Genomic DNA, 22,607 nt, shown 5'->3' on the forward strand with positions numbered 1-22,607 from the left:
GTGGGGGGGGGGGGGGGGGGGGTGGCGGCGAGGAGCAGAACTATTTTCAAATGGCCGTTGTCCTACATGAACTGGAATTTACCGCTCTTTTCGTCCCACCCTCTCACTCTCACTGTTCGAATAAAATTATGACAATTAAGTTGTAAAATATGTTCATGGTGGTAAAATGACACAGTGTAAAGCACAGTGAGTAGAACTTGAAGCAGGTATATAAACGGTTATATATTCATCAAATTTGAATTCCTTTTGAAATCAATTCTTAAAAAGAGGAATATTACAAAAATCCTCAAATGAAAATTAATAATATCTATAGAAAGACTAAAAATGCCACAAAATATGTGGTATTGTCTTGTATTCTTGAGGAGCGTAACATTTTGTGTACTTTGAATCAAATCTGGATAACATGAGGGCCACTCCATTTAAGTGTTGGCCATCCTTCCTTCCTGAGTACACACTTCTGTGGACTGTCACAAGATCTCTTTGCCCTTCATCAGTCCAGCGTGATTCAGGAATAGAAGGGATGTCCAATTTGTATCTGTCCATCTCTTTCATGGTCTGTGCAAGCTTTCCTGTCTGATACAAAGTTCGAACATTCCAAGCTCCCACCAAAATAGTTTGGGGTGGAGAAAGCCTGACATCGTCTAGGCTTCCATTTGGCTTTCACCGTCCTCCCGTGTTTTGTTGTCGAAGTGTCCTTCTTCTAGATGAGCTGCCTTCCACGGCTGTCGGGCCTCATCTGCTCGTTTCACTCAAATTAGTCTGGCATTTGGCCTGCCCAGCATAGTTGAACCTGACGGGAACCTGAGCTCCGGCTGGTATAGCCCTCGGGTAAAAAAGGCACTCAAGCCGCCACACCACGACAAGGAAATAACTAGCTTAATGAGATCAAAAAGGGAGGGAATGGGGATATCGCCCTCAAACGCATAATGGATGATGCCCCTGTTTCGAGCCGAAATAAGTCCTGGCAACCCTTGAACGTAGCTTCCCTGACTTCGGACAGAGCTGCATACATGAGATGGAAGTCGTAGTGGACAGATTCAATCTCTCGATGGGGCAGGGACATCCACTCCTCGAAACTGGGGGAGAAGATACCAGGCTTTTCCACCAGCAAGAGGAGACATTGTGTGCAACGAACCAACTTTGGTCGAGAACCTGCCTCACGGCACACTCTCTTCATCAGTGAGGATCCCTTGTCCAACAAGCACCCGTTGTGGTCGAGAGCCCGAAACCGCAGAGCATCTAGTTGAACATTACGTTGTGAGGAAGCTTCCGTTCGCGACCGTACACGATTGCGGAAACGAGTTTGCGCCCTGGGAAGATTATCATAACATTAACATAGTAGTGTGACACCATTAGAAGCTGCTGTCATTATGGGATCCGAGTGAAAATTCTCAGTGTGATCAAACTGCTGTATAAAGATTTCCATGCAGAAGTAATATGTGGAAGTAATTTGACTGAAGCTCTAAAAATTGATACTGGAGGACCTTGACTTTGCGGATGACGTTGTGCTCTTGTCAGACAACTTGGGCGATATACAATCAAAAACACAGATGGTCCGAAGTAATGCCCAAAAGTTGGAGCTAAAAGCAAATGTGACAAAACTAAAGTCATAAGGACCAATAACAAATCACAAACACCAGTGAAGCTCGGAAACGAAGAATTAGAGTATGTTCATGCATTCACTCATCTGGGGAGCAATATTACTAGAAATTAAGAGGCTGAAATTTTAGAGAGACCCTATCAAGCTCGGAGTGTTTATGGGGCTCTTGGAAATATCTGGAAGTCAAAGGGGATACACACCAAAATAAAGATCAGATTGACAAATCAAATCCATCATTCTCTCTGTGTTGCTATATGGTGCTGAAACATGAAAGCTGAGAAAGAGCATATGTTAAACACTTGACACATTCCAAAACAAATGCTTGAGGAAGATACTGGAGATGCTCTGGTCAAAAACCCAACAGCGACTTAATGAAAAGAACATTGTTAGGGCCCGAATCTCTTCTTGTAACGAATGGGGGTGGACTGGCCATGTCCTCCGGATGATCCATGATGTTATACCATAGGTCGCCCTCAGATAGACCTCACAGGGAACAAGGAGAAGAGGGAGACCATTGGAGACTTGGAGGATGACCCTGGAACGTGACATGAAGACCCAGAGATGGATGTGGGATGGCAGCAAACCGTGATGGTTGGAGATCAACTCTTTGGGCCTCATGTGCAACGGATGCACCAAGAGCATAAGTAAATAAGTAAGTTCCATCTTGTGCTCTCTCCCCAGATGTAAAACTATTTAAAGATAGCCAGTCTTTCAAAAATTACTGGTAAATCTAAAATCTATATAAAACTAATTTGTACAGACTGATATATGAGTAAATTGTAAACCTTTTTTAATTTCAGGCTCATTCTATTATACCCTTGACTCAAATTAATACCATGAAAATATACTAGGTCGTAATCCTCAGTCCTTTTGACGTTTGACTTTCATTGCGAGAATAGTTTATTCTAGGACGCAATTCCAGCAAATCCACAACAAAAATTGACGACGTAATTTCAAATATCTTTTGATACTATCAAGTAATAATTATCTAATCCGCATCTAAAATGATGACGTAATTTTAAATCTCTCTTGATACTATCAATTAATGATGATCTTTATAATCTATTCTTTTTAATAATATGGCTGGGGACCAACATTGTTCCGTTAATCCAGAGATGATTTATAAAGAGATATTCTACTCTAGTTTCCCCCCCTCTTTTTGAAGTGATGTAAAAATTTGGTTCTATCCCCTGGATTTCGCAAGGTAGTCCTGTTATATTCTACAGGAATGGTTTACGTCATAATATAGTGTTTTAAGATAAGATAAGATAAGATATACTTTATTCATCCAAAAAGATGAAAATTCGTTTACAGACGTGGCATGCATGAAAATGTATAAACAAAGTTTCAAAGTTGAGAATCTATGGTGACAATGTATACATATATATTATATGCAAATGCACAAAAATGTAAAAAATATACAACCAATAGCAACGCTTTATATATTAATTCGAAAATTGAGACAGGCCATACCTCTGGCCTTTAGTCCGAACATGTGTGTGTATATTTAAAAGATAGTATTTAATTTAAGGGGCGGTTTGGGTCTAATTATTAGAAAAATCCTTCGAAAAATTGATTTTGAGATTTTGGTGGAAAATGATATTTTATTATCTTAGAAATAATATAATTTAAGTCCAAATTCTTAAAGTAGACTATAAAGGCACGAAAAACAAAGTCGAAAATGGTACAGGTAGTAGGAAAAGTGTGAAAAACCGGAAGCCATTTTGCTATATGTCATTTTTTTAAGGGTATGGGAAACTGTGTCAAACGTTTCTCAGAATCTATGCAATGAAATTGTCTGAAAATTTCCACAGTTATCACAGAGATAATGTATTATGTCACATCAGAGAGATTTTTTTTTTGATAAGATATGTGAATTTTAAATTATAATCCTAATTCTGAATTTTTAAGGTCAAGTTTGTCAAAACATTTTGATTCTTAACTTTGTAATGTTCTCATAAAAATTCCATAAGCTAAAGCCGTAAAATCTCTCTGTAGTGACACACTATGGTACGATGTTGACAAGAGGGAAGAATATGGAGGTCATTCCTTCATATGTGGAACGTTTGCCACAAGATTGTTATTTTTTTATGTCAGACCCCCAAATTAGGTCCCAAAATGGGTATCAACACAGATAATTAAAAAATTTTCACCATAAATGTTGTTTTTTTTAAACCTATATTGAAGATACAGAATGCTAAAAACCGCCCAATATAGGTAATAAATATTTTTTTTAGAAAAGACCCAAACCGCCCCTTAAATCACAGTTGCGCGTTAAAAATTCGAACACCATGTGACCTGACAGTATTGATTTTCAGATGTGAAATTGTGCTTTAGTAATAATGATGCGGTGGTAGTGTTTGTTCTAGTGGTGGTAGTGATAATGATGTGGTGTTGGTGGTCGCAGTAATAGTAGAGTAGTAGCAGTGGTGGTGGTGACGTGGTGGGGGTGATTGTCGTAGTAGTGATGATGATGATGATGATGATGATGATGATGATGATGATTTCATGGTGGTAGTGGTGATTGTGGTATTGGTAGAAATGATCATGTTGTTTTTGGTGATTGCAGTAGCGATGATGATATGGTTGTGGTGGTGTAGTAGTAGTAGTGATGATGTGGTGGTGGTTGTAGTAGTGATAGTTGTGATGATGGCGTGATGGTGGTGGCGGTGATAGTGTTGGTGGTAGTAATGATGATGGTATGGTGGTGTTGGTGGTAGTAGTGATGATGATGTGGTGGTGGTGGTTGTGGTAGTTGTGCTGATGGTGTGGTGGTGGTGGTGATGGTGTTGGTGGTAGTAGTGATGATGGTATGGTGGTGTTGGTGGTAATAGTGATGATGATGGTGGTGGTGGTGGTGGTAGTAGTGATGATGATGTAGCGGTGGTGGTGATAGTAGTGGTGGTAGTGGTAGTTGTGATGACGATGTCATGGTGGTGGTGGTGCTGGTAGTTGTGATGATAATGTGGTGGTGGTGGTGGCGATGGTGGTGGTGGTATGAATGAATGAATGAATGAATGAATGAATTTATATAGCGCCTAGATCCACAATGTGCTCAGAGGCGCTTTACAATGCAAATAAAACACAACAATAAATTGATAGAGTCTAATTTAAGCATAGAATCTATCATATTGGAATGGCATTCATCAATTTGTAATCTAATTACCACGCACTGTGCTACAAGATGAAAATTTAGGATATCTATAACATGTAGGCCTAATAGAAATGTTAAACATCAAATGATTTTCTAAAGAGATGTGTTTTAAGTTTCTTTTTAAAGTTTTCAAATGTCGGACATTTTTTGAGGGATGAAGGCAGTTGGTTCCATAAGACCGGTGCCGACAGGCTAAAAGATCTCTCACTAGAAGACGATCTGCAGCGAGGAACCTGGAAGAGATCTTGACCTCTGGATCTAAGTTCTCTCTCCGGCACATAGAGATTAACCATGTTTTGTAGGTATACAGGAGCTGTGGTAGTGGTAGCAGTGATAATGATGTGGTGATGGTAGTGTTTTGTGGAAGTTGTGTAGTAGTGATAATGATATGGTGATGGTGATTGTAGTAGTGGTGGTGGTGATGGTGGTTGTAGTAGTGGTGGTAGGGTACGGATGAGGATGTGGTTATAGTGGTTGTGGTGGTGGTGGTGGTTGTAGTAGTTATGATGATGATGTGGTTTTGGTGGTGGTGGTGGTATTGGTAGTTGTGAGGATGATGTGGAGCTGGTGGTGGTTGTAGATGTGGTAACAGTTGGCCTCCGCGCGATTCCAGATGACATCCGGAGGGCTCTAGGAGGCTCCACACTGCGTCCGGATGGCTCCCGACGGCTTCTGCGCGGCTACAGACGGCTTCAATGGCCCTCGGACAGCCCCAGATGCTTTTGGATGGCTCCAGACGGTCTCCGGACGTTTCTGAGATCCTCTGGGGTGAATTTTTAATTCAGAAAAGTGAGTGGAGCAGGCACTTATGTTGGTAACAACAAGATATGAAGTGAGTAGAAAAGTGCCAGAAGACAATAGAGAATAAAAAATTTTTTCGCGGCGGTGGTGGGGTTTGAACCTGCGACCTTATTGGTACGACAACTCCGCCTGGCAGGTGAGAGCGTGGCTCTACCGTGTGAGCTATCCACGAACACAAAAATATTCGTTTCAAACCCAAAGTCATTTCTAGATCCCTCTCTCACCCACTTCTTGAGATCGCCGATTCGTTCGCCACCATCGCGAAGTAATTTTGACCAGCAGTTAAGCTTAATAGCCAATATTCTCATCACAAACATATAACATAGAAACGATTGAGACATTGAGTATGCTCCGGTGTATGGGGTGAATTTTTAATTCAGAAAAGTGAGTGGAGCAGGCACTTATGTTGGTAACAACAAGATATGAAGTGAGTAGAAAAGTGCCAGAAGACAATAGAGAATAAAAAATTTTTTCGCGGCGGTGGTGGGGTTTGAACCTGCGACCTTATTGGTACGACAACTCCGCCTGGCAGGTGAGAGCGTGGCTCTACCGTGTGAGCTATCCACGAACACAAAAATATTCGTTTCAAACCCAAAGTCATTTCTAGATCCCTCTCTCACCCACTTCTTGAGATCGCCGATTCGTTCGCCACCATCGCGAAGTAATTTTGACCAGCAGTTAAGCTTAATAGCCAATATTCTCATCACAAACATATAACATAGAAACGATTGAGACATTGAGTATGCTCCGGTGTATGGGGTGAATTTTTAATTCAGAAAAGTGAGTGGAGCAGGCACTTATGTTGGTAACAACAAGATATGAAGTGAGTAGAAAAGTGCCAGAAGACAATAGAGAATAAAAAATTTTTTCGCGGCGGTGGTGGGGTTTGAACCTGCGACCTTATTGGTACGACAACTCCGCCTGCGCAGTGAGAGCGTGGCTCTACCGTGTGAGCTATCCACGAACAAAAAATATTCGTTTCAAACCCAAAGTCATTCTTAGATCCTCTCTCACCACTTCTGAGATCGCCGATTCGTTCCACCATCGCGAAGTAATTTTGACCAGCAGTTAAGCTTAATAGCCAATATTCTCATCACAAACATATACATAGAAACGATTGAGACATTGAGTATGTCCGGTGTATGGGGTGAATTTTAATTCAGAAAGTGAGTGGAGCAGGCACTTATGTTGGTAACAACAAGATATGAAGTGAGTAGAAAAGTGCCAGAAGACAATAGAGAATAAAAAATTTTTTCGCGGCGGTTTGACTTTGGGTTTGAAACGAATATTTTTGTGTTCGTGGATAGCTCACACGGTAGAGCCACGCTCTCACCTGCCAGGCGGAGTTGTCGTACCAATAAGGTCGCAGGTTCAAACCCCACCACCGCCGCGAAAAAAAAATTTTTTTATTCTCTATTGTCTTCTGGCACTTTTCTACTCACTTCATATCTTGTTGTTACCAACATAAGTGCCTGCTCCACTCACTTTTCTGAATTAAAAATTCACCCCATACACCGGAGCATACTCAATGTCTCAATCGTTTCTATGTTATATGTTTGTGATGAGAATATTGGCTATTAAGCTTAACTGCTGGTCAAAATTACTTCGCGATGGTGGCGAACGAATCGGCGATCTCAAGAAGTGGGTGAGAGAGGGATCTAGAAATGACTTTGGGTTTGAAACGAATATTTTTGTGTTCGTGGATAGCTCACACGGTAGAGCCACGCTCTCACCTGCCAGGCGGAGTTGTCGTACCAATAAGGTCGCAGGTTCAAACCCCACCACCGCCGCGAAAAAAAAATTTTTATTCTCTATTGTCTTCTGGCACTTTTCTACTCACTTCATATCTTGTTGTTACCAACATAAGTGCCTGCTCCACTCACTTTTCTGAATTAAAAATTCACCCCATACACCGGAGCATACTCAATGTCTCAATCGTTTCTATGTTATATGTTTGTGATGAGAATATTGGCTATTAAGCTTAACTGCTGGTCAAAATTACTTCGCGATGGTGGCGAACGAATAGGCGATCTCAAGAAGTGGGTGGAGAGGGATCTAGAAATGACTTTGGGTTTGAAACGAATATTTTTGTGTTCGTGGATAGCTCACACGGTAGAGCCACGCTCTCACCTGCCAGGCGGAGTTGTCGTACCAATAAGGTCGCAGGTTCAAACCCCACCACCGCCGCGAAAAAAAAATTATTTATTTTTTTCTTTATTGTACTGCTGGCACTTTTCTATCCACATTCATATCTTGTTGGTTACAAATTTTTAATGTGCCTGCTCCACTCACTGTTCTGATAAAAATATTCACCCCATACACCGGAGCATACTCAATGTCTCAATCGTTTCTATGTTTATATGTTTTGTATGAGAATATTGGCTATTAAGCTTAACTGATGGTCAAATTACTTCGCGATTGGTGGCGAACGAATCGGCGATCTCAAGAAGTGGGTGAGAGAGGATCTAGAAATGACTTTGGGTTTGAAACGAATATTTTTGTGTTCGTGGATAGCTCACACGGTAGAGCCACGCTCTCACCTGCCAGGCGGAGTTGTCGTACCAATAAGGTCGCAGGTTCAAACCCCACCACCGCCGCGAAAAAATTTTTTATTCTCTATTGTCTTCTGGCACTTTTCTACTCACTTCATATCTTGTTGTTACCAACATAAGTGCCTGCTCCACTCACTTTTCTGAATTAAAAATTCACCCCATACACCGGAGCATACTCAATGTCTCAATCGTTTCTATGTTATATGTTTGTGATGAGAATATTGGCTATTAAGCTTAACTGCTGGTCAAAATTACTTCGCGATGGTGGCGAACGAATCGGCGATCTCAAGAAGTGGGTGAGAGAGGGATCTAGAAATGACTTTGGGTTTGAAACGAATATTTTTGTGTTCGTGGATAGCTCACACGGTAGAGCCACGCTCTCACCTGCCAGGCGGAGTTGTCGTACCAATAAGGTCGCAGGTTCAAACCCCACCACCGCCGCGAAAAAAAAATTTTTTATTCTCTATTGTCTTCTGGCACTTTTCTACTCACTTCATATCTTGTTGTTACCAACATAAGTGCTGCTCCACTCACTTTTCTGAATTAAAAATTCACCCCATACACCGGAGCATACTCAATGTCTCAATCGTTTCTATGTTATATGTTTGTGATGAGAAATATTGGCTATTAAGCTTAACTGCTGGTCAAAATTACTTCGCGATGGTGGCGAACGAATCGGCGATCTCAAGAAGTGGGTGAGAGAGGGATCTAGAAATGACTTTGGGTTTGAAACGAATATTTTTGTGTTCGTGGATAGCTCACACGGTAGAGCCACGCTCTCACCTGCCAGGCGGAGTTGTCGTACCAATAAGGTCGCAGGTTCAAACCCCACCACCGCCGCGAAAAATTTTTTTATTCTCTATTGTCTTCTGGCACTTTTCTACTCACTTCATATCTTGTTGTTACCAACATAAGTGCCTGCTCCACTCACTTTTCTGAATTAAAAATTCACCCCATACACCGGAGCATACTCAATGTCTCAATCGTTTCTATGTTATATGTTTGTGATGAGAATATTGGCTATTAAGCTTAACTGCTGGTCAACATTACTTCGCGATGGTGGCGAACGAATCGGCGATCTCAAGAAGTGGGTGAGAGAGGGATCTAGAAATGACTTTGGGTTTGAAACGAATATTTTTGTGTTCGTGGATAGCTCACACGGTAGAGCCACGCTCTCACCTGCCAGGCGGAGTTGTCGTACCAATAAGGTCGCAGGTTCAAACCCCACCACCGCCGCGAAAAAAAAAAAAAAAAAAAAAATTTATTCTCTATTGTCTTCTGGCACTTTTCTACTCACTTCATATCTTGTTGAGATCCTCTGGGTGGCTTCAAAATGCGTCAGACGGATCCGACTGATAATGATGGCATCCTTTCAATTCCAAGGTCAAATGTCATTTCATACTTCTAAAAGAGAATATAAGTGCATAATGTAGATCAAAGATCAGCATTTACAGGCACTCGAGAGAAAGGTTTGTGTTTTAAAAGGTTTTACGGCGCTTACGACACAATTAGGTCATTCCGGCGTCATTAAAAATATAGAATTACAATGAAAGCACATAATGAAAGATAAAGGAGAATGGTTCAAATAGGGAACAGATTTTTTAGATTCCAAGAGCACACAATCAGCGTGCTCCCCCCCCCCCCCCCCCCTTGCAAAAACAGATCCCTTTCTGAGATTGTACTATCAAGAACAAAGATTACACATTAATACAAGTCAAAATACAAACAAACAGAACAAACAACCAATATACAAAAGACAATACAGAAATAAATACATAGTATTATCTATCGTTAGCTTCTGCGTCACCATTTGGTTTAGCATGGGTTGTGTGCTGTGCATCTATTGATCCTTAAATAATTAATAATAAAAACCTGTGTAAGACTAAGACGGAATCCTATCTATAACCCTAGAAAGAGGAGAGCTAACGCTAGCTCCTCTTTCTAGGCTATAACTTTATAAACGGAATATTTTCCCAGTGCCAATTCGGCTCTTTCTTGCACATATTGGACTAAATACATTATTCTTTTACTTGCGCCTCTGTAGGGGGTTTATATTCAGCGGACGTATTTCGAAGATGACATGCTTGTCAGTAATCACAATTATAGACAAATAAAAGCACGTTTAAAAAAAAAAAAGGTATATATATATATATATATATATTTTAATATAATATCAAGGGAAGAAAAAAAAAATTTAAAAATAAAAAAAAATCGCTGCGAGCAGGATTCGAACCTGCGCGGGTATAACCCATTGGATTTCAAGTCCAACGCCTTAACCACTCGGCCATCGCAGCACTTGCTGTAATGCGAGCTATTATAAATTATATAATAGAAAGCTTATTAGACCAAATTATAAATTCAATAATACGGCCATACACATCCTTCTTAGTCGTTTATGATCGATTTCTAAGATCATCTAACATTCCAGCTTCTTGATGTTCAATAATTTCTTGAATTTGGCGTTTGGATCTCTCGCACTGTTACTCATTCAGTCGGAAGAGAAAGATAAGTCTATAATGAAGCGGAAGTCGAAAGCGCCACCCTTATTATCTTCATAAAAACTGACATAGGGCCAGTGCATAGTGCATGTCGCCTGCTATTCTACTAAGTCTGATGACTCAATGATTTTAGTGTAGAGTGACACATTTGAGATTTAAACGTTTAAAACGAAATGATACAATGCAATAATACGGATTATATTTTGATACTGCTTAACCAATTGTGGGCCTGTCTTTATTACAATAGTGATCGTTTATTTCAAGGAAAGGCTCTCCTGATCAAGTGATTCATGATGTTTTTGTTTGTTTACAATTAACAATCACCTTAACTGATCATCATCAACAAGGTACCCAAATAATATTTCTATTGCAGTCTCTTTGCTTTCACTGTGCGGTAGTTTCTGTGTAAGATGAGATTTACAAAACTTCCAATTGCTTAATCAGTATTACGCCAAAATCCGTTGATTTATTTTGTTGGATGGAGATGGGGTGGACATTGAAAGTGAAAGAGCTTATTTTTTGGAGTCTACTGTCGAACTTTTTACTTCTAACTTGGTAAAAGGTGGCGCCTGTGCCGTGGCCATGAGACCCCACGCAAAAGTGGGAGTCTGAGACAGTTTGGCGCCCTGTACAAGTCAGATTTCTACAAGAGTTACAAGTCTAGTCTAGATGTGATTAAAAGTTAAAGTTATGTGTCTAGAGTGTTAGTGTTAGTGTTAGATTACTTTTAGACTACTTTAGACGTCTCTTCTAAATCTAAAGTCTAAATCTTGACGAAACTCCGCTCTTTTTAACGTTTATTTGCTTTTGAGAATAAGAAAACTTTCGTAATGAACATCGTAATTAATTTCAATAGGTAAAAGTATAAAATTAGCTAGATACCTAAACCGAAACGTAAACAACAAATCAGTCGAGGGTTAGTTGATTACTTACTGTCTATGTCGTCATTCATGTGAATGGTGTGGCCGAAGAATGAGTAAGTCGTCTGACTTGAAAGACTTGTCAAAATCAGAATTGACGCTGTCTGTTTGAATCCTGTACTCTTAACACTTTTTTCTTTCTTTTTTTTTATTATTGCCTTCTGTCTACAGGTCCTACCCCTGTTTTTCTTCTTTTTTCTCTCTCTTTTAATTGCTTTTTATGAAATATTGCAAAGTGTAATATTCATACCCACTCCGATCTTTTTCTATTGTTAAAAACTTTTGTAAATGAATTTTATAAATCTGGCTCAGAAACGGGGGAAAAAAAAGGAAATGAATGTTTCACTCAGAAACAAAACAATCAGAGGCAACAAAAAATTGCAAACCAAATAAATAATGGGAAACAAAAGAAGTTGTTAAGAATGGAAGGAGTGCGTTATCTATCTTCTTTAGTCTTCTCTTCTCTCACCATCTCTCCTCTTTCCACTTCCCTCTAGAACCCCCCCCCCCTCCCCCCATCTTTTTTATTGATAATTTTAGAGACATTTCTGTGAATAACGACAGCCCTCCCCTCTCTGTCTTTTTCTCCTTAAAGTTTCAACTCCATCGAGTTTGAGTCACGCCTATATTATGCAGGTTGTCCTTCAAAGCCATAAGGCTCATAGAGTCGTAGTTTATCTCAGTGTCTATTGTGTTATAAACAGACAGTAGCAATTGCTTGCTTCTCTTTGGATATGACATACACATACACACGTAGCGCATCACTAAATAAAGCTAATTTGTCTTAACATTTGATTGTGTAGACTTTACTCCTCTCAGTCTCTAATACTTCAACAAATTGACAGTAAGATATTTGTATATTGAAAGATCATTCACCAAGAGTGCCAAAAAAAAAAAAAAAAATCATGAAAGTGGAACACCCTTAAAAACAATTTAACTTCAGGAGTCAAAGAATTCAAAGAACAAAATTTTTATTTAAAATAATATTAAAGCTTTAAATGGGTTTATTTGTGAAAAGCGGTGTCTTGTTTCAAAATGTTACAGTGAAAATGGTCTGTGCTGACAGATGTCGACAGGGTCTTATTTTATTTCATTTATTTGTTATTTTTTTGAGGGGGTGACTTTTTTTTAGTAGCACCTCTCCATTCATTTCTTTAAAATTCAAAATGGCTCGTCTGTGAATGGTAATTTGTCCAACTGAATATCACAATAAGAATAATCGGAAAAAGCAGACATAAGCTGCAAAAATGGTTTCACTTGATTGGGGATTTTTTATCAATACTGGATTGTTTCCATGTCCTTCTAGTTGTAGAAAAGGGATATGTATTACCTTTTCCTTACTCCTGGTTGTATGCAAAATGATGCCAACTCTATATAGCAGTATTTATTTTCTAACAAAATAGGAAAGAATAAAATAATTAATATTAATAAGGACCTGATAAGGTGCCTGCTAATTACGAGATGCCTAACGTAATGCTAGATATTTCACAATCTGTGAGAGACCTAATGCTATACTAGATATCCGACAAAAAACTTCCACTAATAAATGAGACAGGGGCTTTGGTCAATTCAAATTTCTGGTCATTGTAGGGACTCAAACAATTGTTTGGTTACTTATGAACCAAAGTTTGCCTTAAATTCCCAACTGAAATAATAAAACAATGTATCTCTCAGATCTTGCACCCATGAGTCCAATAAATGTTACCTGTCCATCATAGAGACGACTGCTGCTGCTGATGATTAATTTGATTATAAGGCAGTCTATGTGGGTTTGAGGAAGTGGGTAGTGGTGTTTGTGTGTGTAGTGTCTCTGTGTTTGAGAGAGAGAGAAAGTGTCAGAAGGTCACTGTTTTACATGTCAGGCTCTTGTATAATATCAGATCTCATCTCATGCGCTGATCGTATAAATGAGATGTGTCCCCTACCTTACTGAATGTCTTGGTCTTGCAACACAAGCATGTTAATAGTTAATGTATTTTTATGTTTTTATTGGTTTTTGTTGTTGGCGGACGAAGGGCTTTGAACTCAAAACACTCAGTGTTTGGTATTTTGTTCTTTTTTGAAGCGGTTACATTCATTTTTGTTTATTACTTTCAACCATGTCATTGATGTACATTTGAATCATATCTATTTAATTAAGGGGTCCCGATAGCTCAGTTGGTAGAGCGCTGCGACTTCACAATCAAAGAGAATAATCGATCCCAGGTGCAGTCGAAAAATTTTTCTGACCCCCTATCCAGCCGGCTGTGATTTGGTAGCTGGGTCTGGCAGAAAGTACTTTGTGATAGACTAGCATCTTATCCAAAGGTTAGCAAGCAATTGCTATTGTCCGTTTCACGCTATAGAAATGGGATAAATTCTGTCTCCATGGGTGTAATAGCTCTGAAGGACTGCTCTTAAAAAAAAATTAATCCTCAGCTAAAAAGAATAAGAGACACAGATAACAACAATTCACACAGAAAAATCTGTGTTATTGATGCAGTTAATGTTTTCCTAAAGATATCTAGCAGTGTAGACTTAGTGTTTCCAATTCTTCCTAATATATTTAATTAATTATTATAATTATAAAATTGAAATCAATAGAGGGCACAAGATATCAGTTCGGGTAGCTTGTGGGTGGCTAGGTCTGAGTTAAGATCTGGAGGAATTTATTTTGTAGTGGGCCTATATTATTCTCTGTAAAAGATATCAATCATTTGTGATTGTCCTTTGAAATAATAGTTGGCTCAAATGTCCTCATTGCTCCAAAACTAATAATACAACTGTTTACATATAGACATTGCTGATAGTTGAAATTAAGGGGCAATTAAATTACTTCTGAATTATTGCTTTTGCTTTGTTACAGAGCTCAAAATGAGCTTCATGAAAAAAATGCTTGGCCAGCGGAGCGCTGAGGAAATGGCTGGCCAAAATCAGGATAACAATCTGGGACTGATGCATCTCCGTAAGCTTTTCACTGACTTTAGGCACCCAACGGTCAAAGCCACACAGAAGAATCAAGAGGAGAAACTTTACAGCATGTTGCCCTTGTTTATCAAGGTTGGTAATATTTAGATTCTTTATAGCTAAAATCCATTTGTTGCCTCACTGTGTATAGTTTCACTGTCTTGACCTTTATAATTGATAAAAGTACCAGCACCTCACCAGTTTTACTTCAATCACTTAAATCTTTAATGGTGGTATATATATATATATATATATAATATATAAATATATTTATATAGTTTGAATAAGTCTGTGTAAAGCCAAGATTATATTATATTTAAACTGATCCAATGAGAAGTGACATTTTTTAAAGAAGCTGTTTATGTATTCATACTGTAAATGAGTATAATTAATAACTATAAACATTTTCACTAAGATTCTTTTTCCGCAATTAAAGTCTCAACAAACTTACAAGGGGAATTTGGTTTTTAATGAAATTCTTACTGGGAAATCCTTGTCACATGCCCCACTGTAAAGTCATTGCCAAAGATCTCAATGATTTTTAAAATTCTAATTTTAAATATAAAGCTATTTACATATTTTAAAGTAGTTTTAACTGTTAACATGCATTTCAAATGTCCAAGCAAATGGAGACATTTTGAAAAATGTCTGTCGATGCATTTTTGACAGTAACATTCTGGAGTTCTTACAAAATTTGTCTATATTTTTCAGGTGTTTGAAAAAACACAGTCCCAAGAGATGGCAGACAGGTGGAGTGATGTCCTCCAGTTTTGTAGTCATGTCTCCAAACTGATGGTGACAGAGATACGTAGAAGAGCTTCTAACCAGTCAACAGGTATACCATTATATGATCACATACCATTACATTTTCAATATTCTTTACCTGTAGTCCAGATAACCAATTTTTTTCGCTTTCATTATATTACAAGACAAAAATAATTGATGATTTGATAATCTAGATATCTGGATAATTGGTTATTTTTACTGTCTGAGTTTTTATTGCTTGTATACACTTGATTTGCAATTGTAGCCTCGTGCATTTGATAACCTAATTTATTTAATCACTCAAGAGGCTGCAAGTTGTGCCATAGTTGAGCTATTGGAGATGGAGTCTACAGCTGAGAGTGGCAATGGATGGATGCTTCTGACAGCTATCAATCTGTTGTCTCAGGGAGGAAATACATTGATTGACTGCATGACTGCTGCCTCCCTTCCCTCCACACTGGTCAAGTGTTTGTATCTTTTCTTTGATCTCCCTCCGGTAACTGATGGAGACAGCCAGGAGCCGGATTCAGAATTCACTCGTCTTGAAAAGAGGATTTTGCTTCAGAAAGTCTTTGTACAGGTCAGTCACTTAAGTATCATTGTCTTTCAGTCAGTGTCATGTGTTTTTTCTGGAAAGATTTCTCCGAGCTCTCTGCTTAAAAGAACTCCAAATTTCGACTATAATGGTAAGGGTATCACTGATGAGACAATTCACTAATGAACAATTAACAAATGATAGGTCACTCATTATCCATTTTTGAATTCTGGATGTATGTGTGGGTTTAGTATAACTATAATTTAAACCCATAAAATTGTTTGAAATCAATAAAGAAAGGAATTTGTCCTGCTTCTGCATAATCCTTATATTAAAATATATATATATTTTATTTTCAATGAAAATGCATGAGCAGAATTGACTTTTTCATCTTGTAGGATGATTTGTAATTATGCAGAAAGATTAAACACTAGGTAGGTGATTGAACACTCTCATATTCCATTTTTCAGGTGTTGGTGAGACTTTGTAATCACACATCTCCTGCTGAAGAACTTGCCCGTAAAGATGATCTGAGCCTGTTGTTTAGTGCAATAACTAGTTGGTGTCCCAGCCATAACACCATATGGAGACAAAGTGCAGGGGAAGTGTTGGTCACTTTATCCAGACATGGACTCACATCTCAAGTTGTTTCATACATTCATGGTAAGAACATTATTTCAATCTTTTGTTGATAGTGTGATGAATTTTTTTCTTTCTTAATAGATAGATAAGCACAAAGCCAAGATGATAATATAATATATTATCATGAAGCAGCATATAGTGCCTTGAGATAATTAAGAGCTAATAGGTGTGCTAAATCATAAATTTCTGGTGAGTTCCTGACCCCCTATAGTGGGCAGGGAGGTACATACTGTGTCTTCTATCCTCCTATGTATGTTTTCCAACATGCTTTCTGTCTTGGTCTTGGAATGAGATTACTTGGTTTTGTCCTGGCCCTGGCCGGATACCCTGGCTGGGAAACAGTCAAATGTATAGTTAGTTTTGGGAGATGATGTTTTTTTCCCTTGTGAATCATTTCTCTGTTATGCACTGTATTATGTTTTGTTTATCTATTATAATATATGATTTGTAAACATTTGAGTGTGTTCCTCTTAGTAGGGACCTGTGCTTTGACTGGATGAGACTTTAATATATACACACACATATATTATATATGGGGGTCCCGATAGCCCAGTTGGTTAAAGCACTCACTTCACACTCAAAGGGACCAAGATTGATCCTGGGTGCAGTAGAGATCTATTTCCGGCCCCCCTATTGTCCATTTCACGCTATAGAAACCAGGATAACCTCTGGCTTCATGGGTCTTACGGCTCTGAAGGACTACTTTATATATATATATATATATATATATATATATATATATATATATATATATATATATATATATATATATATATAACACATTTACCACAAAAATATGCCAATGTGAAGTTATATTGAAAAAACTATGTTTTATCCCTTTCCATGGGTTGAAAAATGAAAAATAAACCAAAACTGACAATCCAGCATCAACATTTTAGTAGTTGTAGATTTTTAAAGTGTGGTTTAAGTATCAAATCTATGAGAAACTATATCTACTATTCTATTGGCGCTAGACTCAGTTTTAAAAATTATCTTTTAATCATTCAACCAAGAGAATCTGATGGAAACAAAATCTTTCCATAGATTTTCATGGTTATTTCATTAGAGTATTTTTGGAGTGAATGAATGCAAACTAAAAAATATATATACACACACACTTACTAAATATGACTAATGAGATTGACTATAACAGAACCAATTTAACCCTCTCCTTACCAGCCATTTTCAGAATTTTCCCCAAAACTTCACACCCACCCAACACAAAAACAGCCATATCTTACTCAAACAGAAAAGGAACAAGAACTTTCTATACATAATATTGTTCTCCAATATGGGCTCTATTATAGAATGTCAAGTTTTTATAGTTCTAGCAAAAAGAAATGAAATCTGAATAAGTAAAGTGACGGTTGCATTGTAACAAATGTGACGATTTTCCAGTCGGTGGTAAGGAGAGGGTTAATACCAAGAGTTTCAATTTGTTTATATTCATTGATCATCTATTCTTGAATCAATAATTTAAACTTCATATCAGTGTAATTTTTTCCCCCTTGGAATTTCTTTCTTTCATATTGTTTTTCTGTTTTCATCTTTCACAGACAAGGGCTGTGTTCGTCATTGTATAGAAAACATGCAAAGAGCTCAGGATCTATCCCCATTGGAACTTGTGGAGATGTTTGTCACAGTTTTCTGTTTCTTGAAAGATTCCAGTGAAGTGTCTCAGGTCTTGCTCGATGACTTTCGGTCCTGTCAAGGATATATATTCTTGTCTGAATTTTTACTGAGGTGAGTTTTGACAACAGAATTGAATGAGGTATTTAATTTATTATTACAAGTGAAAAACACTTTCAATGAATCATAGTCATGTACTTATCTATTTTTAAACTCTTCTTTGTAATGAGGATGATCTATATTACCTTTCCATGGGCTCGCAGTCATTGGTCACATTGCAAAGTTTGCTTAAAATGACCCACATAGTAAAAAATTTCCAACATCACAATTGGTGATTTTGCTCAGCCTGACTCATGGGTATGTTTACAACTTTCATACATTTATTGAGACATGTCCAATCGTTCTACAGTAACTAATTATGTGATCATGACTAGGTTGGATGAAAACAGGAATAAAGATCGCTCCCATTTCAACCATAAATTATTAACAAACTAAAGCATTGTTTTCAGTATTAAAAAAACACAAACCTAAACTTATATGAACTTTTATTTTATAAGAGGCAAACAACGATGTGAGTCTGAAGTATTCTTTGCTGTTTCCTTTGTTTTCATCAAAGGTGTTTTTTCCTCTCTAATTCCTCTTTCTGTCAATCCACGTACAATGTGAAGAATAAAATAGCAACATAACGTCATTATTTTTGCTCATAAATAGAATAAACCTGAGTATTTGGACATGAAAATTCTAAAACGAATAAGCAAAAAAATGAAAATTAAAAGATAGATGTCCTTTGGTGTGAAAACATGTTCACCATGTTGATGATATGAAGTGCGAGAAGATGTGTAAGAGGCAATGTTCATATATATGCAGTTCTGATAGCCGATCGCAATTGTGGGCTTGACTTAACATTATTGTAATGTTGTAAATTTTTATATCCATTGACCAGAGTCCAGCTCATATGATGTCATAAGGTCTTTTCTTCGTGTATATGACTTAATTGACAGACTTTTGAATTGTTGTTTTTCTCACATGCTTTCATAATCATTTCAGACTTGAGCAGGACACAAGTGAGGAATCTATTCAAGCCCTTCGTAACCTTGTACTAATGGTTGGTTCCTTGACCACATGCGGCTTCACTGAGATGAAACCAAGTCACAGTAATACTGGTGCGCTCTTCCAGCTTCCTGGATTTACTGTTCCTACCCCGTCGGGGAAAGGTAGGCCACTCTTTAATTTGCCACCAAAAGTGCAGTTTGTGTTGAATGTATCTCCATTCACAACTTTCCAATATTTATCTGTCAAGCTTATTTCAGGCCGTCTCCTTTATTCTTTCAACTTATCTGTTGATATCTGTTTGTGTCCAAAACAAAACCTTCATCTGCTGTTTGATGTTCCTCATAGATTAATGTAGTTTCTTCTGACTGCACATTGTTGTTAATTTTTTTGTTTGAGTCATTGTTATACTCCAAATGCGTGTATGCCCTCATGAACTGAACTTTAGTTAGATAAACACACGTAAGATAAATTGTCAGAAAGCTTATTACTCCTCTAAAAATAACTCAAATTTTCTGTTTTTGATTGAGGTGTTTAAAACAGCACATAAAATAAGAATAATGAGAACATGATAACGACATTTTCAACAATTGTTGATGATGGTGATGGTGATATATCTCTTTTACAGATTTAAGTTCAGTTATTTTAGATTTAAAATGCACTTCGATTTAAGAAGGGAAAACAAAACAACATTTTAATCTATCCATTTCTCTTTTATTTCTCCTGTATATATAAATGCATTACACTCACCTTAAATCCTCATGAAAAATATGGAAAGAAAAAAAAGAGAATACTCTAGTCAAACATAATAGTTCCAAACTTTTCAAAGATTTTAATTGTTGTTAGTGCTAGTCGTTCAGAGCTGAAATTTATCTTGGTTTCTGTTGTGACAATAAAGATTGCTTGAGACCCTTTGGAAAGGACATACACTAGGTAATCACAAAGTACTTACTGTCACACAATCTTGTCATTGTTGAATAAAAGAGGGGTCAGAAAAAAACCTTGATTAAACCTGGGATCAAAATTCGTCCCATTGCTTGTGTGCCAGTGCTCTACCACTTGTGGGCTGTTTGGACCAATACGGGGTCTCTTTCTTACCAAAACATACCAAAACAAATGATCAGTCTTCTGTAATGAAGTTATGAATAATGTTTTGTGTATTGTTATAAAACCTCATTAACATTTTCTTGGCATATAAGAGGACCTGCTGTGCCTCCTTTAAGTATTGGTTTGATGATTCAAGAGAAAAGTAAGCACAACCACTCTCTATTTTAGTAAATATTCAAGGATTTGAAATTGGACAGGAAAGGACACACATTTTGCAATAATATAAAGTGAGCTGCAAATAATTGTTACATAAGATGTATTTCTTTCTGAGAAAATGTTGTGATTTAGTGAAGCTTTTGCTTATTGCATAGCAATGAGACATGAGCAATAAGTTGAGATTTTCCACAATGATATAATAAATCCCAAATAATTTTCTGAAGTAAAATAAAGTATTATTGACGCAACTCATTTTAAAATCAATGGGCTAATCTTTTGACCTAAGTCAATCTTCGACCAGAAGTAAACCTACATACATATAAATTTCTCAACATAACCCTCATCAGATTTGATTGGTAAATAATAAAAAATGGTAAATAAGGATTGTTGTTCTGGTCTAGATTGACAAGATAGTTAGTCTGAAATAGTTCACTCTTTATTATCTCAAAACTTGTGTAATGACTTCTGAAAGGTTGGCTCATTGACTATGTGCGTCCTAAATAGTCTCAGAATTTTATTTATGACTGAATGTAGCAAGAAGCAATATGATTTTTATTGTGTTTTTATTAACCTTTTTTTTAAATGACTATTACAGTGAATGGTGGTTATTTTTGTGAGTTGTAAGAAACCGTACACATTCAGCTTTCCCTCTTCTTAATTCCACTTCTACCTTTACGATTACAGCTTATTTTTTTTTTTCATTTCAAACGACTTGACAAAATGAGTGGTTTCATTTATTGTTTACACATTGCCTCACTGAGCACTTTTCAATTACATCTTGATTTTAAAAAATTTGTATTTGATTTTTTATCATTTGATTTGTTTTTGCGTAAGATCAAGTTGTCATCTTCTGTTGTGTTCATTATCATTGCTTTTATGTTCTCTCCTTATTCACCTTTATGATTTTGTTTCACTATCAAAAAATACATGTCATAAAGCATTTGAGTTTGAAGAACTGTTTTGAAAGATATTCTTAAACTTGCACTCCTCATCCATGCATTTGTGAGTCCACTTGCATGCTGCAATATATTGATTTATTTTTCACATGTGTTTTCAACTTCTGTGAAGTTTAATTGCGCAGAATAATGGCAACAATTGATCATATATAAACGTTTTCAAGATGAACATTCTAACTCTCTACCAACCGAGCAAACCAAGCAGCAAATTCCAATGATTAAATTTCTTTATAAAGTTATTTTTGTTATATTTTACTTATCTTTATGGTTGATTGGATATGTTCCCAACTGGGAACAAATAATTTTATGTCAAACTACAACTGTAGAAAATCTCCAATCACAGAAGCACATTGTTTTCTTTCTCTATTAGTACCTTTCAGTTATTCTTATACTATTTACATATTTTTTCATCGGTATGTTGCATGACATAACATCCCATAAGGAAGATATAACACCTTGCTCTCTTCAGCTGATGTACTGCCTGGCATCATATAAAATAATATAGTCTCGAGTATACATTTCAGTAAAGGATTTTTGTTCAATTTAATTTAAAATGGTATGGGTGAGAAAAAATGTTTCATCTTCTCCTAGGGTTTGGGCTTTTGTGCGAATCAGTTACTTTCAGAATATAATCAAATATTGCAAATATTGCAGGGTTATCATATTGGAACACAAGTTTAATATGGTATTTTTTTTTACTTATTTTTTGTTTTGTTTTATGAAGGGTTTGTCTTAATTTTTATTTTCCTTTTTTTTTCATATCACCGTTTAAAGGCTTTTATTTTTACTCTGTACTTTGTGTATGTTTCAGAGAGTCTCCCATTACTTTTTGGTTTTTATATTTGATTGAATGTAGGTTGCTCCAAAAATATTATCTCAAATTTAAAAAAAAAAAAATAGCAAACAAAAAAAACAAACAATAAAAATAATAAGAAAAAGAAAATCAAATCAAAATGTTGAAAAAATGAACTCGTAATATAGCTGTTCTTATCTTTTGTTTTCAATTAATCTTCATTTCATTCGTCATTCTCCTGTCCCCCCATGCCCCCCACAACCATTTTATGTAAGAATTGTGGGTGAAAGAGGGAGGGGGGGGGGAGGAATATATGAAATATATTCTTTAAAAGAAAAATTAGAGTTAGGGGTAAACAATGTTCTATACAGCCCATGTTAAATTTTTGTCAGTGAGCAGAGAATTTCTGGCAAATTAAAGAATTATGAAACAATTTTATACAGATTGATACACAAATAACTTGCAAACCTTTTTTAAAAATTAAGGGTGATTCTATCACCCCT

At 36.9% G+C, this 22,607-nt stretch overlaps 1 protein-coding gene and 1 non-coding gene across 3 annotated transcripts in view; one reads left to right on the forward strand and one right to left on the reverse strand.

Annotated features, from left to right (window-relative positions):
• Nucleotides 1-10,319: 10,319 nt before the first annotated feature.
• On the reverse strand, nucleotides 10,320-10,401 carry Trnas-uga (transfer RNA serine (anticodon UGA)). The gene has a single exon. It is a non-coding gene; the product is annotated as a tRNA-Ser (tRNA).
• Nucleotides 10,402-10,652: 251 nt separating this feature from the next.
• The window catches only part of LOC144972914 (WD repeat and FYVE domain-containing protein 3-like), a 92,920-nt gene continuing 80,965 nt past the window's right edge, over nucleotides 10,653-22,607 (forward strand). The window contains exons 1-7 of one of the 2 annotated variants that reach the window (XM_078914717.1): nucleotides 10,653-10,952; nucleotides 14,371-14,564; nucleotides 15,183-15,306; nucleotides 15,542-15,816; nucleotides 16,242-16,434; nucleotides 17,970-18,156; nucleotides 19,090-19,256. In XM_078914717.1, coding sequence (XP_078770843.1) covers nucleotides 14,379-14,564; nucleotides 15,183-15,306; nucleotides 15,542-15,816; nucleotides 16,242-16,434; nucleotides 17,970-18,156; nucleotides 19,090-19,256 — 1,132 coding nt within the window. In that variant the 5' untranslated portion in view covers nucleotides 10,653-10,952; nucleotides 14,371-14,378. The remainder of the gene's footprint in view (nucleotides 10,953-14,370; nucleotides 14,565-15,182; nucleotides 15,307-15,541; nucleotides 15,817-16,241; nucleotides 16,435-17,969; nucleotides 18,157-19,089; nucleotides 19,257-22,607) is intronic. The other variant, XM_078914718.1, reaches the window with a different exon arrangement.

Source organism: Berghia stephanieae, chromosome 5 (assembly GCF_034508935.2).
Source record: "Berghia stephanieae isolate SIO BIC M18660-M18661 chromosome 5, UCSD_Bste_1.3, whole genome shotgun sequence".
Lineage (NCBI taxonomy): Eukaryota > Metazoa > Mollusca > Gastropoda > Nudibranchia > Aeolidiidae > Berghia > Berghia stephanieae.